This window comes from Cavia porcellus, unplaced genomic scaffold, assembly GCF_034190915.1.
Source record: "Cavia porcellus strain 051 isolate PalLab524CR breed Dunkin Hartley unplaced genomic scaffold, mCavPor4.1 scaffold_29, whole genome shotgun sequence".
Lineage (NCBI taxonomy): Eukaryota > Metazoa > Chordata > Mammalia > Rodentia > Caviidae > Cavia > Cavia porcellus.
The window spans coordinates 44658614-44675555 of record NW_026947512.1 but is presented as its reverse complement, the minus strand read 5'-3'; the positions used below and the strand labels follow the sequence as shown (position 1 = coordinate 44675555).

The window sequence follows — 16942 nt, the reverse complement described above, 5'->3', positions numbered from 1 at the left end:
GACTTAAAAGAGAGGAAAGCAACTTGCTAGGGGAAGCAGCTGTAGAAAACAGAACACATTTTCTTACTGTCTGATACACTATTAAATCAACAATTTTTTTTTTTTTTTTTTTTTTTTTTTGCTAAGGCCCAAATCAACATTCATCTCTAAAGAGAAAGGCAGAACCTGTATTTCCATGTTTCCAAGAGGGTAGGCTTGGCCTTTGTGGTGCAGGCCTGTAATCCCAGGAGTCTGGGAGGCTGAGGCAGGAGAATTCCAAGGGCAGACCCAGCCTGTGGTTGTAGCTAGCTGAGCTGAGTTCAATACCTAGTAAGGAAATGAAAAAGGAAGGAAGGAAGCACGGGAAGAGAGGAAATGAAAAAGGAAGGAAAGGGAGGAGGGAAAAGAGGGAGAAAGGGGGATGGAGAGAAGAAGGAAGAAACGAAGAGAAGGAGGGGAAGGAAGGGAGAAGGGAGGAAGGAAGGGAGTGAAGAATGGGGTTGGGAGGGAGAGAAAGAAGACAGAAGGAAAGAAAGAAAAAGAACAAAAGAAGAAAGGATTGTTCAGGTATGGTTAACAATTTCTAGTCTGCAATGACGTAAATCGACAATTTATCCAGATTTAACCCGCCAGTGTGGCCACTTCAAACTATAGGTAGCAAAGCACCTGAGACGCAGTTCAAGGCAGGAACCTCTTTCGCCAGCTCGTGTTTCTACCCGAGTGCGCCGAACACAGGCAGGAAGTTGCGCGAGCTGCGGGGCGGGGCGAGCCGCTGCTGGCTAATTGGAGCCGACCGGGAGGCGAAGGTGTAGCTGTTATAAAAGTCCCCCGGGGTGCGCACGGTGGCTCTGAGCACAGGGCCAGGGTGGAGCTGCTGGGGCGCTGTGCAGTGTAGGATGCCGGGCGCGGGCCGTTGCCCCGACTGCGGCTCCGCGGAGCTGGTGGAGGACTCGCACTATTCGCAGAGCCAGCTGGTGTGCTCCGACTGCGGCTGCGTGGTCACCGAGGGCGTCCTCACCACTACCTTCAGCGAGGAGAGCAACCTCCGAGGTACCGTCCTTGGCGAGGGCCTGGCGCGGCGGAGCGGTGGGCCTCAGGTCCCCCTTCTTACCCCCGCTTTCTTTGTCCCCCACTCGCTTAACTGTGGACGGAGGGAACGCGGTCAGGGGCTGCCGCTCGCCTGCCTTTTAGCGCGGCATGTAGCGTACGCAGAGGCTCTCATAAATGTTGAATAAAAGAAGCAGGAATCTTTTTTGGTTACTGTTGAAAGGCTGTGGGTGAATTCTTTATGAAAACAGCACATGCAGTTATCCCAGAGGAGCACCAACCGGCAAAACAACAAAAACTCTTTTTTTTTTTCTTTGCTTTCCAAGTCTCTGATCAGGACAGCCTTCAAAATCTGTAGCCAAGAAAATTACCGAGATTGAATGCACAGGGAAAAGGACTGAAACTTTGGAATGCTTGGAACTGCTTTAAGTACAGGACTAATGTACCTTGAGCTCCGTGTATTTGATTCTCCTTGGGGAGGTAGAAATCTAGACTGGCCTTTTCTTGTGGTTGGACCAGGACTGGCTATGGGACCGAGAATAGACAGTGTTCGGGAATTCTGCTCCCTGGCCTCCTGTGGTGGGAAGGCAGGGTTCTGATGAATAGGAGCTAAGCCTGCCATTTGTTGTTCATTGTCTTACAGAAATAACGTATTCTCGAAGCACTGGGGAAAATGAACAAGTTAGTCGCAGCCAGCAACGAGGTGAGAATCATGCTTTTCTGACACAGTGGTTTTAAAGAAAATTATCCTGATAGTTGAGCCTGTCTTTGAATTTTCTTGTCTGCAGCGTTAATAGTGTAATGGAGAGTAGAAGAAATTATCAATTAGAAATCACAATTGGGTCACTGGTCATTCAAGAGGTGCAAATTAAAACAACACTGAGATTTCACCTTACCCTAGAATGAATGGCTATTATCACGAAGCAAGCAATAACAAATTCTGGAGGGGTTATGGGGAAAAAGGAACCCTTCTCCACTGTTGGTATGAATGCAGAACGGTGCAATCACTGTGGAAATCAGTGTGGAGATTCCTCAAAAAATAAAGATTAGAGGTCCCATTCAACCCAGCTATTCCCCTTTGTGTATCTTCTCAAAAGAATTAAAAACATCATACCACAGTGATGTTTTTTAGCAGCACAGTTGGTAATAGCCAGATCTTGGAAACAACCTAAATGCCCATCAACTGAGGGATGGATAAAAAAGATGTGGTATTTTTATACAGTGGAGCACCACTCAGCCATAACAAAGAATAAAATGGAGATCATACTTATTAGTGAAATAAATAAGATACTTGTGTAAACATTGTGTTACCTCACTAGTGGGAGAAGCTGAAAGTAACATGTATATGTGTGTGTAAATATATAGATGTATATAAAAAATAGTTATGTACTGATTTCTCTGAGTTTGCTAAAGAAAGATTTGTTTCCGTATTGTTCAGACAATTGAATCAGTTGTCTTGTGCTCTGGGTGTATGATTTGGGGATGACAATGTGCATTGTATGTAACATTGTTACCCCTGATTGATATGTTTTGAAATTTTAAGATTTTTTTTTCCTTTTTGTCCTTGAAATAAAATGGGTTTGAAAAAAAAAATCAAGGTTGGTGATGAAAATCAAGGTTGGTGATGGTTCTGAGTAGTAGCCATTCAGTGTGCATTTCGCTCTTGCGTGTTTGAGAGGAACTTGGATAAAATTTCGGCTTCAGGATTGAGGAAGCCCTAGGTTTGAGTGCCAGCACTACAAAAAAACAAAACAAAGAACCGATCCCCCCCCCACACACACACACAAATGTTCTCCTGTCAGTATAAACCAGGTACCTTATTTGTGCCTCTGGTATCTGTGACATTTAGCAGAACTAAATTAAGTCATAGCAGATCATCCTAGATTGTGCACTGTTTCCTCCAATTCCTCTTCTCTTTTGCTGTGGGTTTTCCTAGGTCTCCGCCGAGTGAGAGATCTCTGTCGAGTCCTGCAGTTGCCAGCAACATTCGAGGAGACTGCGATCACCTACTACCAGCAGGCTTACCGGCACCCCGGCATCCGAACAGCAAGGCTGCAGAAGAAGGAGGTGTTGGTGGGATGCTGTGTTTTAATCACCTGCCGGCAGCATAACTGGCCCCTAACCATGGGAACCATCTGCACCCTGTTGTATGCGGACCTGGATGTGTTCTCTGGCACCTACATGCAGATAGTGAAGCTCCTGGGGCTGGATGTGCCATCTCTGTGCTTGGCTGACTTGGTGAAGACTTACTGTGGCAGGTATCTGTCTCTTGGGGGATGCTGGGATGGGACAGGATGCATCTGAATCATTTTGCCTGGGTCTTTTTTTTTTTTTTGACCAGAGCTCATTTAAAACAATATGGGAGAAAAATCTAGTCTCTGTATCTTATGCCTGCTACTAGTAAGGTTAATACTGTTGTACATTTCTAAAACACTTAATTTTCAAATCTCATTCCTTTCATAACAACCTAACAGTTTGAGAAAAGTAGTTACTGGCCTTGTCATAGGGCTGCTGACTCAAGTCACATGTTTTAAGAAGGGCGCTTTCTGGGGTAGCGCATTGTGGAGCAGAGGCTCCGCCTTATGGAATCATCCGTAAAGGAGCTGAAGGGACAGTAGATAAAGCAGAACTGGGGCTAAAAGCTGAGTCTTTTTTTTTTTTTTTTTTAAAGTAGTTGTGTACTTTTTTGTTTTTCCTAACAAACATAGTAGAAGGCAAAGGCAGTGATGCAAATAGCCTGGTGTTCGGAGATAGGTTACAGAGAGAGGGTCTAGCATGAGTGAGGGCCTGGCTTCAATCCCCAGCCAAAAGCAAAAGAAAAGTAACTGCTGAACCTTGCTTCTTTCCTAGCTGGGTGACCAGGTGTGAGTGCATGGAACAGCGAAGACTTTTCAGAAGGTTAAATGAGAATAGTGGGAAGCACCAAGACTAGTGGCAAGCGGGGAGGTGCTCGGCTGATGTTAGTGCCCTTCCCCTGAACTGTGTGACCTCTCTGAATTTGCTGCCCAGCGGGTCTGAGGGCAGAAGAGTGTCCCTTTTTTGAGTGGACTGTTTTTGTCACTTTGGTGGATCAGCCCCACCATGAAGACCTGACCCTTGTTTTTATTGTTTCAGCTTCAGACTGTTTCAGGCCTCTCCATCCGTGCCAGCCAAATACGTGGAAGACAAAGACAAGATGCTGTCTCGAACCTTGCAGCTGGTAGAACTGGCCAGTGAGACGTGGCTGGTCACCGGGCGGCACCCCTTGCCTGTCATCACTGCAGCTGCTTTCCTGGCATGGCAGTCTCTGCAGCCTGCAGGTCGGCTGACTTGCTCCCTGGCCCGGTTTTGTAAAATGGCCAATGTGACTCTGCCCTACCCTGCAGCCTCCCGGCTTCAGGAGCTGGTGGCGGTGTTGCTTCGGATGGCTGAGCAGCTGGCCTGGCTGCAGGTCCTGAAACTTGACAAACGGTCCGTGGTGAAGCACATCGGTGACCTTCTCCAGCACCGCCACATGCTGGTGCGCATGGCCTTTCAGGATGGATCAGCAGGAATGGAGACCCAGGAAAAGGAGCAGCAGAGGCAGCGACAAAGACAGAGAAAAGAGGAGGTGGGAGGCAGCACCTCGGGTTCACTCCCGGGGAAGCGGCCAGCCAGCCCTGCACTGCTGCTCCCACCCTGTATGTTGAAACCCCCAAAGCGGAGCTGCCCCACACCCCCCATCTCCACAGTCACTGGAGATGAGAACATCTCTGATAGTGAAATAGAGCAGTATCTGCGCACCCCGCAGGAAGTTAGGGACTTTCAGAGAGCCCAAGCTGCTAGTCAGGCTGCTGTGAGTGTTCCCAACCCTCCCTGAAGCCTCCTCCGTGATAGCGGTCCCAGGAAATAAGTCACGTAAGCACCTGGAAATCGTCTTTCTCCTTTGAAGGAGCCAAGAGGGCTGCAGCAGGCAGTCAGACTTGTGGCCCTGGAGAGATCTGAGTCGGGAGGATGAGTAGGTGGCCGCGGGTGGGGCAGGGGCTATGTGGTGGCTGCAGGACAGCAGGCTGCATGCATTTGCCCTCTAGGCTGACGACTCCTTAAAACTTGGGGGAATGGCTGGACTCCCTCTTCCCTGGGTCTGAATTGAACACACTGCTATTGATTCTGCAGGCTTGCTGGGGTTTCCTACTGTTCGTGGAGCTACTGGCATTTGCAGTGCTATTACCCACAGAGGCCAGGTGCTGGGAAACTGGGCCTGTGGATTCCGGGTACTGGTGGGCACCTGTGTGCCGTGTGTGCATGGTGTCATGAGACCCTCTACCTCATTAATAAAAGGACCGTGGGTGGACTACGGCTATAGCTCAATGGGCTTTGCAATATTTTAATATATTAAAACAAGAGACATCTGCTAGAAACATTCTATTGTATAAAACCCGAGCTCTTAAATACATGTTTTCTTTGGCACTTTTCATTCCCTCCCTCCCTCTCCCCAGCGTATTGCAAAAAGCTCTCCAGTGCTAAGGCATTGGCAGGTACGTAAACAGCAGCCAGCGTGTGTGGAAGAGTAATACAAAGCTTTCCCCCCCTAATATTGTCTGTGCAGCAAGCATAAATAACAGGACCTATCATGAGGAGCCTAAGTGTCCCCTCCCTGTGCCCTTTCCACGTGGCGATTAGGCCAGGGCGACATGAAGACTGAGGGGGCCCAGGGCTCCCCACACTTGCATTTGGTCCTGGGGTGAGGCTAGTGTTTGCGGTTCAGGCTGGGAAAGGTAGGGTGCTGGTGTTCAAGGTAGCGAAGGCACAGACCCGAGAGCCGCGGGCTTGGCTCAGGCTTCTGCGAGTCAGGAAGCTCTTCTGACCTCTTGGCCAGTAGCTCCCTACGTGGAGTTAGAGACTGCAGTACTGGGGTGCTTCTTCCCTGTGGCCTCACAGAGGCTAGGAGGTGTTCTTCCCTCACCTCCGCGTGGGAGCGGAGACGGCTTTGTAACTGCGCAGAAGCCTTCTCCAAACACTACCCGGACGCCAAGGGCAGCCGTCAGCAGGGCGCAGTTCACGTGTTCCCACCCAATCCAAGTGTGGGCGCCTAGGCCTCCCCCAGTCAGTGGCCACCTGGCGGTCAGCTTTGCAGGTGGGCGCCCGGGTGTCTTCTGGGATGCTGCCTCAAAGGCCTGCTTGGGTAGTCATGGAAATGGGGTGGCCTCACACTGCATGTCATCCCCGCCTGTCTGGCTCCTCCAGGCCTGGCTCCGCACAGCTGCCCCTCACCGCCCGTGTCCCCGCTTACAGTTAACTGGCAGAGCAGCGCAGGGAGTGCCGCCTGGGCCTGGCAGTCAGGAGAGGGCTGCGGGGTCCCAGCTCCCATCATCTCCCCGGGTGGCACTGTGCGCCCCATTCAGGCTTGTGGCCTGCCTGGCCAGGGCTTAACCTGGCCTCAGCTAGATGGAAGCGTGTCGCGCGTTTCCCTCCAGGCGAGCGTGAGGCAGACAGCTTCCCGGCCTCCGGCAGCCCCGCCCGCTGACTGCCAGAGCTCAGTAACGGCTGGGCTGTGGGCGCCCTAGACGGTGGTCTCGCTCTTCCAGAGGCCGCTCTTCATGCAGCCGCCGCCCGCCTCTGTGCCCTCGTCGCACCTGCCGCCCTTGGGCACGCCGTTCAGGCTGGCGGCGTTGAGTGGGTACGAGCGCCGCTTGCCCTCCTTCTCCAGCGAGCCACTGCCCCTGAGGTCGCAGCGGCGCTGGCTGGGCTGCCCGGCCTCGGAATGCGGCGCGGCACTGGTGTCGCTGCCCTCAGATGGCGTGAGCGTGGCCTCGCCCTCAGGCGGGTGGCCATCACTCGGGCTGCAGCGCAGGCTGCTGCTCTCGCTGGAAGGCAGCTCCGGCGCCCCGGACACCGCGCCCGCGCGCACTGCCCTCAGCCGGCTCCTGCCCGCCGCTTCCCCTGCACGGGGCGTCTTGGTCCGGCTCCGGTGCGCGCGGCGCCCGTGGTGCAAGTTGTTGGGGTGGCGCGGAGCCAGACCCGCACGGGGACCCGTGAACTCCGGGTCCCCCTCCCCTCGGGCCATCCCCACCTCGCACCCCTGACTCTGGGCCAGCTGCAGGTTGGTGAGCTTGCAAGGCCCGCTGCTGCCGCCCGGGGAGGACTGGAGGGACGCTGGCCCCTCAACCACCACGAAGGCGCCATCCTCGAGAGAGGTGGGCACCGCGCGGGTCGGGGAGTGGGGAGCCGCGGGCGAGGCCGGGGGGCAGCACCCGCGCCAGGAAGCCCTCACGTCCCGGCGCCTGGCACAGTGATGCGTGAAGACGAAGAGGCCCAGGGCCGAGGCTGCCACTCCGTAGAGACAGCTACACACCACCCGGGGCAGCCAGCGCTGCGACACAGCCAGGGCCCCGCAGGCCCACATGGCCAGGTACAGGAAGTGCGTGGTCATCAGCGCCCCCAGCTGGACCCCCGGGGAATAGAGGCCGTCCCTGTCCTCAGGGGACCCCAGGGTCGCCACCCCTGTGCTCCCAGTTGGCAGCAGGGAACCTGAGTCACTCAGGAGGGCACCGCTGCTCCTGAGCCTGGTGGAAGCCCTCGGCTCCTCCCCTGGCTCTAGGGAGATCCTGCTGCCGCTGCCCTTCGAGCTCTTTGCCAGCGGACCACGTAAGTGCAGTCCTGCACACAGGAAGTAGATCCAGGTGATCAGCAGAATCAAAGCCACGGGGATGTAAAAGGCCCCGAGGCTGGGACGCCACACCAGCCAGCAGCTAGGGGAGACAGAGGCAGAGGGTGAGGAAGGAGGCATCGGGCCTGGCCGGGGAGGGAGAGAGGGAAGCAGGATCTGGGGAGTGGCAGGCTGTCCTGGCTTGGTCCCATGCAGGGTGGGGGTCAGGGCTGGTTGGGGCGATGCCAGGTGGGTGGGTCTGGCAGGCAGGGGTGATGGGCAGCAGGGAGAGGCGCTCACTAGGGACTGTGGTCCTGGTAGTTGTGGATGTTGACCGCAGCTGTGATGCCACAGATTATGAGCGGGATCCCTCCAGCAATCAGATAGAATCTAGAGGGAAGCAGAGTTTGACGTCAGGGAGATGGGGCTGGAAGAACAGGAGCCACCACTGGGGTCTCTGCCACCCCACCCTCTGTCCCCTTTACATTTCTCCCAGGTTGCTTATTGGTGTTTCATTGTTGCCATTGTTTTGTTTGGGGATTTTTTTTGTTTTATGCCAGGGATGCAAGGCCCCTACCAAGCAGGCCTGGGAAACAGGTTTGGCCTTGGCCGAGACAGTCCTAAAGGACAAAAGCCAGAACTGCTCTCAGAGATCAGGGTAACCTCAGTGTAAAGGCAAGGCCTCTGCTGAGACATGGAGCCTCCCTGCCTGCACCCTGGGAAGCTGCTTCCCCTGCTTCTGAGTCCTTTGGCCCTGCACTCACAGAGGTGAAATCTTACCGGAGCATGGGCTGGGGAGCAGGTGGCAGAGGGTCACCTTCTTGTGGAGGGGGCACCCTCCAGGTGAGCTCCTTGTGCAGGACTCGTGCCTTCACCCCCATCCAGAGCAGTGTGGACAGTGAAGAGTAGTGCAGAGTGATGCCCACCTGTGGTCAGGGTGCAGAGGCTGGGGTCGGGGCAGCTGGCTGGGCCAACCCCGCAGCCTCAGCCCGCCAGCCTGCCCTTCCTCCCAGGTGACCAGATACCCCTCAGGCTCTGTCCTTGCCATGGTCCTCTCACCTCCCCCCACGCCTCCCCCCCACCCCACGGGTTCTCAGGAAGCTGCTGCTGCTGAGTGGCCAGTCCCTGACATTGCCCTATCCCCTCTGGACTCTGAAGCCCTGTCTCCTACCTCCTCTGGCCTGGTTCCCACCACCCCTGCACTCCGGGCCGCTGCACTCATGTCACCCTCCAAGGCTGGCAGAGGGAACAGGGGAGATGGGCCTGTTCCCAGGAGCCTCTCTTCTCCATCAGCATGTCCCTCATCTATGCCCACACCGCCACTGCTCAGCTCAGAGCTCCCAGGCCCACACCCACTTACTGCCTGGCAGACCATCTGGTAGTTGGTGAGCATAATGCCTCCTGCAAAGACGGCAGAGGTCATGGCCACGTGGAAGCATAGGTTCAGCAGCATGTGCCACCCCTTCTGGGACACGTGGATGGAGCTTTCCCGGAGAGAATCTTTCATTAATGGGCTGCCCAGCCCAGGGTCAGGCCCGTGGGGTCTTGCAGCCACTGGGAGCACGGAAGGGGAAGGCAGACGTCTGCACGTGTGCCCGTGTGTATGTTTGGGTTCCAGCCCCAGAACCCTCCAACACAGTGCTGGCAAGAGCTGCAGCAGGTCAGTGGACCTGCCCAAGTCGGGCACTGCCAGGCCTGGGTGGCGCCCGCCTGCCCCTTCCGCAGCTCTCACCTGCGGTTGAGGATGTAGGTAATGATGGTAGAGAGCAGGCAGAGCAGCAGCAGGGCCGTGCAGGGGTACACGACAGGGTGCAGCCCGGCCCCAGAGCCCCCCGGCTCCTTGGGGAAGGCACTCAGCTCCTGAGGAGGAGGAAGGAAAAAAGGCTGAGCCAAACCTGCCCATCTCCCAGATCTGTTTCCCTCTTTCCAGGCACTGCTGGCCATGCAGGAGTCGGCCAGGGGAGACACCAATAGCCTCCCCTCCCAGCATCCTGCCCTTCCCGGAACTTTTAGGATCCCCAGCCTACAAAACCCAGAAGGAGTGAGCAGCTCTGGGCAAGTAGGGGACAGATGTGGTAAGGGAGGGGACGAGAATGCGCCCAGGTTAGTTCTCCCCTTGGAGAAGCTTGGTTCTGAGGAGTACGGCGTTGGCGGGGCGGGGGGGGTGGTAGGAAGAGGCCAGGGGTTTCAGGTCCAGCTCTACAGAGGGGAGACACAAGACTGCCCATCTCTGTGGTGGGAAGGCCACAGGCCATATCCTAGGAGCCTGCACTGGCACCAGGCTCAGCAAGCTGTCACCCGTGATTGGAGTCCCCTACACCACCACCCCACACGGCCATGCCCGCCCTGCCCCAGCATACCCACCATGAGCACAGCCACGCTGCCCAGGTGCTGGCAGTGCAGGGAGCTGACGTTGGGCTGGCTGGAGCGCAGTTGGCAGCCTTCCGAGCTCCAGCCCCCAGACCCCTCCTGGCTCCACCAGGCTGCCGTGGGATCAGCCCCCTCGGCCCAGTGTCGAAGCGACACAGCCACTGGCTCGGTCAGGTTCCCCACGCCGCAGCCACCTACAGGGAGAGGGAAGTGTGTGTGCACCCAAAAGGCTGTGCAGGAGGCTGGCTTGTGTGCTGGAGTGGTGTGGGTGCGCTCAGGGCAGCTGTGGCAGTGGTCAGAGCTTACAAGACACCTTTGGGGTGGAGCTCTGGGCAGGGCTCAGAGACAAGAGGTGGATGCCAAGTATGAGCCACAGTCTAATGGGGAGACTCGACAGGAGAAGCAGAAATAAAGAAGTGCTAGCTGACTGTGGAGGTTCGTGTCTGACCACTGAGGCAGGAGGATTCTAAATTTGAGCCCAGCCTGGGTAACTTAAGTAACATTCTCTCTCAAAATAAAACATTAGTAAGAGGGGATGTGGCTTGTGTAGAGTGCCACTGTAGATGCCCAAGGAGTGGACATCATGCTCCTCCAAAAAGACAGAATCTGAAGGGCACCTGGGGACAGGGAGCAAGCAGCTAACGTGAAGGGAGCAGAAGGCCAGGTGAAGGCAGGTGTCAGAAGGATGCCCGAGAGGGGCTGGCAGGGTGGCCCAGGAGGACAAGGAAGAGACAAGCTCCAGCACAGCTGTGAGTGGAAGGTGCCTGGCACATGGGCTGCACAGGTCCCTAAACCTGCATTCCCACCAGCAGCTGACACTGATAGTACTTCCCTGGGGGGCCAGGTCTTTCAGATCTCTGCAAGCTTGGTTTTCAGGGAAGGCCTTCTGGAGCCCTGTAGGGCTCTGTCATCCCTTGTAACTATGCACACTGGATGCCTGGTGCTATTGCTCACTTCCAGGGTCTGTTCCCTGCTGAAGGGTGCAGTCCTCAAGGATGTGGTTGGCTGTACATGGTGAAGGCGTGACCCAACCCCATGCAGCCTAGCATGTGAGGCTCAGGGGGCCTTCCCAGCCAGAGGGGGATGGACAGGAGACCCTGAGAGTGACAGCCACACCTGGCTGGGAGAAGAGCACAGAGTTCATCATGTAGAGATGGCATACAGGGGAAGGCAGAGCCATCTATCACCTGTCATCTGTCTTATCTGTCTGGTGGTATAGGGGACTAAATCCAGAACCCCTTTTTTTTCTTTGAGATGGAGGCTCCCTAAATTACCAAGTTGCTCAAGCTAAATTTCAACCCTCCTGCTTCAGCCTTCAAGAATGCCAGGATGCCAGGCATGTGCCGCCACACCAGGCTGGGAACGCAGTGCTGTGGCTCTGGATGAGCCTCTGTGATGAGCCTGGCCTGTTTTACATAAACCTGGTGTCAGTGTGAGCAATGAACTAACGATGAGCCCAAAAGACAAGGCTGAGGTACAGAGGGCAGAGGAGAGGCAAAGTCAGCCCGGGAAAAGGCACACAGGAGCCACTGGCCCGGAAGCTGCTGTGAGGAGCTGCTAATGGAGAGGGCGCTGCCAGTGTGTCCCTCTGCTCCTGTGCCACACCTGAGCAAGGCTGTCTCGCACGGTTCCCTCCCCACCCTGTCTCTAGTCACTTTGTCCCTTCTGCCCTGGTCCCTGCATCCTTTGTGTCTCTGGGAATCCTGGCCATGTGCAAGACTTACTGCTCAGTCCCACCTTCGGGGACTGCCAGGGTCACTATCTTTGAGGGCACTTCTCACCAGGGCTGTTGGGCAGCAGCCTCCTCAGCCTCTGCCTAAGGAGGCCCTGGGTGTTATCCAGCCGCAACCCGCTCAGGGAGACGTGGCAGGCAGGACACTGCCAGCTGGAAGCCGCGTGTGGCAGGCAAGGGGTAGTGTCCCCTGCGGGCAGAGTGTGGCACAGCAAGACGGACGCGAGTGGAGCATGCTGGAGTTTGTGCTTGCAGCCCTGGTAAAGGCTGGAGTCAGCTGGAGCCTGTTTTCACTAGGCACTAATGAGAGACCCTCCATTCTCAGCTGCTCCCGCCAGGGAAGGGGTTGCAGGCAGACAGGGTGGGGAGGGGGTGTTCAGTCCCTTACTGGTGCCTGCAAAGATGACCGGGGTGGCCACTCCACGCCACTTGCCAGGCCGGGCAGTTCCAGACCGGGAGGTGTTGCCGTGGCTGCGGAAGAGGCGACCATTTCGAAAGACCAGCAGTTGCAGGGTGCAGTCTGGGGGGCCCAAGGGAGTCAAGGAAGCCGGAAGGGATGAGAAGAGGCTGGGGGGCAGCTGGATGGCGGCCAGGGCCACGCTGTTCTGGGGGGACAAAGGAGCTCCTCAGAGACACTCCACCTTTGGGCTCGGGGGTCTTCCCACTCCACCTCCTCCACATATTCCCCGACTGCACCCCCAGCTCACCCCTGCCAGATGCCTGCCCCCCAGGCCCCCACGCCCACCTTGATGTGGAAGGATGACAGAGAAACATTGGGTCTCCCGGTGGTGCAACGGAAGCGGAGGTGCTGGTCAGCCAGGGGCTCAGGCTCAGGCAGGGTGTTGTGGCCGGGGCCGCCCAGGTGGGGCCCAGCCACCCCTAGCTCTTGTCTCTGGAAGGCTGTACAGGTCAGACCCACGTAGCTGTGGGGCTTGACGAGGTAGGCCTCCAGCGCCACGTTCCTAGAGTTCTAGGACAGAGATCAGGCAGTTTTTGGCACTGTGCAGAGCTGCTCAGGTGGTGCCTGCCACCCTTTGGTCTTTGAATCTTCAAAGCACAGGCTGCCTTACTATACTGGGGGGGGGGGCAAGGACTTTCTCCTTCCTGCTGTGGCACTGTGCCCTTATCAATGTTCTCATCTCCTGTATTGCTCACCTCTTTTTTTTTTTTTTTTTCATGTAGCCCAGGATTGCCTCAAACTCAAAATCCTCTTGTCTCAGCCTCCAGGGGGCTGGGGTTACATATAGGCCAGCATCACCACTCTCTGCCTCAACTTGGTTGTAGAGTAGTATCCACATCTAACCGTGGCACCTCCCAATGTGCCCAGCACAGTATCTTGCATGTAGAAGCAGCTCTGCCATGGTCATTAACTGGTTAACAACCCTACCCAGCTGGAAATGTCACTGCCTCCTGCATGGCCATCCCTTCTTACTGTCACAAGGGACCAGGCTCCCTCCCATTCCTCAGTTCCTCTGGTTCCTGTTTGTTGCCATCAGGTCAGCCCTCTGCCTCAGCAGCCTGGGTCTGCCCTCTGGCCCGCCCCTGACACCTCAGACTCTGCTCACTGTCCTTGGGGGCACAGTGGAGGGGAAGGGCTGGCCCTCCCCCATGCTGACCCACATTACCACAGAGATGTGCTGGGCATGGGGGCTGAGGACAGATCCCCCAATGCGCTCCAGGGCACCCAAAATGCCACTGCAGGCCTTGTCCTCGCGCTGGGCCAGCCACAGCAGGTGCTCGTCCACCAGCATCAGGTTGCTGGCCATGTCCACCATCACCTCCACCAACTGGGGCAGGAAGTAGCGTGGTCAGAGGGCAGGAGGGGGTCTGAGACCCAGGGGCGAAGCCCATGGCTCAGGGTGCTTTCCAGGGGCCTCAGAGAACAAAATCACACCTCTTTGATTTGGTCAACATAACCCAAAAATTTCTGGATCATCTGAGCCACGTAGACGACATCCATCATGTCTGAGAAGCTGGCTGCCTCGGCCGTGTACACGCGCAGCTGATGGGCCAGGGTCAGCGCGTTCGAAGCATTGATGGGCATCTGAGGGCATTGGAAGAAGAAAGAGGGGCATCCTGTGTCTCATCTTGTCCTTCCTTCTATCCCTGAGAGCCCCTGAGACCCCTCTCCTAGGGCCACCGTGGTTGCAGAAAGGGCCTGGGCCACTGGTCATCAAGTGAGCATGGCAGGTGATGAGACTGAAGTCACTCATTTCCAGCACCAAGGACAAGAGGACCATGTCTTGATGTGATGGGGGTAGACGGGAGTGGGGTGGAGCCCTGGTCCACTCCTCTACAGTGGCCTTGGTGGCTCTGAACCCAGGGGAAGGAAGGTAAGGGACAGCACCAGTGGAGAAGTTGGGCTCACAGCCCACTTTGTGGGCCCCTGGGGGCTGCGCTCCCCTCCCCTTCGGGCCACCACACTCCCCACCCCCTGCCTCCACTCGAAGGCTCACCAGCACGAAAGTATACAGCACCCTGGTGATGTCGTTGGTGTACAGGCAGTGGGAGTAGTCCCCCGGCTCCCAGCGGCCAGCCCGGTCACAGCGGCGGGAGGCTCGGGTGCCTGGGGCGCCTCCACTCAGGGGCACTGAGGTAAAGGGATACTGTAGGCAGGGCTGGTAGGCTGTGATGCCAGCCAGAGTTCGAGGCCACCTGGGGGCAGAGGCAGGAAAGTGCTACTCAGGACCACCCCTCCCGCCTACCCTTAACTGAGGCCAGACCCTGGCCCTGGAGGAGGGGATGCCAGAGTGTGCCCAAGGGGTTCTGGTTTCTGCTTGCTAACTCTGTGCTCTGACAACATGGTCCCAGGTGACTGTGTGTCCTGGCCACAGCTGAGACTTCGTAGTTTGAACCTGAATGCTGCCACTTAGCTTTGGGGCTAGAAGTCCCCGGCTCTCTCGGGGCTCCTGTTCTAAGCTGCACAGTTGGGTCGCCCATACCTGCCCTGCTTCCAGGGAGGGCTGTTGAGATATTGAAATGTGATGGTGTCCTGTGCATGGGCCAATAGAAACACAGTGTCTGGGAGACCTTTGCAAACTCTTCGTGTAAGAGAAACCTCTCTACCAAGTAGTAGCCATATCCACAGGGATGGCTCTGTAACAAGGGGACAGTGGAGCCTCTGCTCCCTGGCACACTCAGGGATGACAGTGGGTGTGGGGCAGGGGCACTCAGGTCTTGGATTGCCCCCTCGAGAGCAGAGCTGTGCGAACCTGAAATCGCCTCGGTTGTTGGCTACGCGCTCGGCAGGGCAGTAGGAGGCAGAGGTCTCCAGCACCACGATCTCCACCTTCTTGCTGGCATTGCCCTGGATCGTGGACACGGAGCATTCCCACTCGCCTGAGGCCCACACGCCGATGTGAGACAGGGTCAGCTCGCTGCGGGCAGGCGGGCGGGCGCCAGCTGGGTGAGGCTCTCGTGGCCCCGCCTGCCCCCACCCTCCAAGCCTGCAGCCAGTCCCCCCATGGGTGCCCAGGTCCGGCGGGCCATGTCTTTCAGTGCGCCAAGGACAAGGCATACGCTCCTCTCACTCCAATCGTCCTTCCTGAGTTTCGATTTCCCTGTATTCATTTATACACTTATTTTTTTGGTCCTGGAAATTCACCAGGGCCTTTGCACTGAGCTGCATCCCCAGTGTGTGTTTATTTTTGCTAACTACCACCCAGAGTGCTGCATTTACAGACACACACCACCACATCAGGCAAATTCCCCACAGACCTACTCTAGAGATTAAGCCTTATAATGAGGACGAGAGCCATTATACATATTGTGAAACACTAAAGAATGGTCACTTTTTAAATTCCCAAGCTCTTTTCAGGCCACTTAGGGCTGAATCTTAGATCTGCATGAAGACACAGACACACCCACTCACTCCCAAACGCATGTCTGGGCATAACTCTTCGGCAGGTGGTCCATACATGAGTGGCCACCCCACCCCATGATGTGGGCAGAGAAGGGGCTGCCCGGCCCCTACCTGGTGATGAAGGTACAGTCATGGATGAGGCTCTCGGCCAGGAGGATGCCTGCCTGCTCATCTCCCTCCACTGGGGCCCGATTGTGGTACCAGCGGATGTGGGTGTCGTTGCCCAGATAGCTGGCTGAGCACTGGAAGGGTAGCCGGTCGCCCTGGAACACCACTTGGCGCAGGGAGGGGATGAGGTGGTGGGTGTGCAGCTCCAGGGCCCCCTCTGCGAGGAGTGGAGACATGGTAAGGTCTGAACTACATGCCTGCACACAAAAGGGCTCCCCTGGGCTTGATGGGCAGGAAAATAAGGAAAGGGGTCAAGAGAAAGTCTCTGGAGGTGACAGCAAACGACAGTAGCGGGCATATTTGGGGTGCAGAAGGGAGGTCCTTTTAAACCCACGTGTTATCCCAAGAGGATGCAACCAGATGGAGACATGACAGCACAGGCAGCCCTGAGAGAAGCCTAGAGAGGTAGATGCGGGGCTATGCTGTGGACAGCGGGAAGGAGGAAGATGCATCCACCACGGCCCCGCAGCATGCAGGCTGCACTGAGGACAGGGCCGGGGCTGGCTCACCGCAGCGGAGCTGATTCTCCTGCAGGCTGCCCAGAGTCCGGCCATGCAGGGCACCGGGATAGGCACACAGCGTGCGCTCAGACAGCTGCAGGGAGTGATTCCGGGCCCAGGGCAGCAGCCAGCCCAGATGGCAGTCACAGGTCAGGAACTCAGTGCCAAAGTCCCTGTGGGGTGGGCAGATGGGTCAGAGAGCAGAGCAGCAGGACCAGGGTATGACTGAGGTCAGCAGGGCCAGGAAGGCTGGTGTGGACAAGTGAGCACCCCCTCCTGGAGGCACCTCATGCTGCCTGCTCAGCGGGCTGCCATGGCTGCCTCCTGGGCAGGAGAAGATACTCACACAACCTTCAAGGCTGACAGCTCATCAAAGACCCCAGGTTGCAGGCTGGAGAAGATGTTTCCAGATATGTTCCTGCAGGGGGCGGGGAGGGGGTGCAGGGAGCTGGATTCAGGGCCATCCTGGATCAGGGGAGGGGAGGGTGGGCAGAGGGAAGGTGGGGACTGAGGGATCTGGTGCCGCCTGCCTCCTTCCCTCCCTTTGCCCCTTCACTCACAGCCTGACAAGCCTGGGGAGGCCTCGGAAGGTGTCAGAAGTGAGGCAGCCAATCCGGTTGTTTGAGAGATCTCTAGAGACAAACGCACACTCAATACTCGGGCGCCATGGTGGCACA

The 16942-nt window shown here is 56.6% G+C and overlaps 2 protein-coding genes across 2 annotated transcripts in view; one reads left to right on the top strand and one right to left on the bottom strand.

Annotated features, from left to right (window-relative positions):
* Positions 1 to 739: 739 nt before the first annotated feature.
* Positions 740 to 5355, top strand: Brf2 (BRF2 RNA polymerase III transcription initiation factor subunit). The gene is made up of 4 exons (XM_003462884.5): positions 740 to 1029; positions 1670 to 1729; positions 2963 to 3284; positions 4141 to 5355. Exons 1-4 carry the CDS (start codon positions 876 to 878, stop codon positions 4862 to 4864), a joined length of 1260 nt encoding a protein of 419 aa, XP_003462932.1. The 5' UTR covers positions 740 to 875; the 3' UTR covers positions 4865 to 5355.
* The window catches only part of Adgra2 (adhesion G protein-coupled receptor A2), a 34204-nt gene continuing 22607 nt past the window's right edge, over positions 5346 to 16942 (bottom strand). The window contains exons 4-19 of the mRNA XM_003462885.5: positions 16826 to 16897; positions 16612 to 16683; positions 16275 to 16438; positions 15709 to 15922; positions 14948 to 15112; positions 14192 to 14390; positions 13630 to 13779; positions 13361 to 13522; positions 12481 to 12705; positions 12124 to 12340; positions 9998 to 10197; positions 9366 to 9493; positions 8994 to 9117; positions 8414 to 8559; positions 7934 to 8023; positions 5346 to 7736 (exon numbers count right to left, since the gene is read on the bottom strand). Of these exons, the coding sequence (XP_003462933.1) occupies positions 6548 to 7736; positions 7934 to 8023; positions 8414 to 8559; positions 8994 to 9117; positions 9366 to 9493; positions 9998 to 10197; positions 12124 to 12340; positions 12481 to 12705; positions 13361 to 13522; positions 13630 to 13779; positions 14192 to 14390; positions 14948 to 15112; positions 15709 to 15922; positions 16275 to 16438; positions 16612 to 16683; positions 16826 to 16897 (3517 nt within the window). The 3' untranslated portion in view covers positions 5346 to 6547. The remainder of the gene's footprint in view (positions 7737 to 7933; positions 8024 to 8413; positions 8560 to 8993; positions 9118 to 9365; positions 9494 to 9997; positions 10198 to 12123; positions 12341 to 12480; positions 12706 to 13360; positions 13523 to 13629; positions 13780 to 14191; positions 14391 to 14947; positions 15113 to 15708; positions 15923 to 16274; positions 16439 to 16611; positions 16684 to 16825; positions 16898 to 16942) is intronic.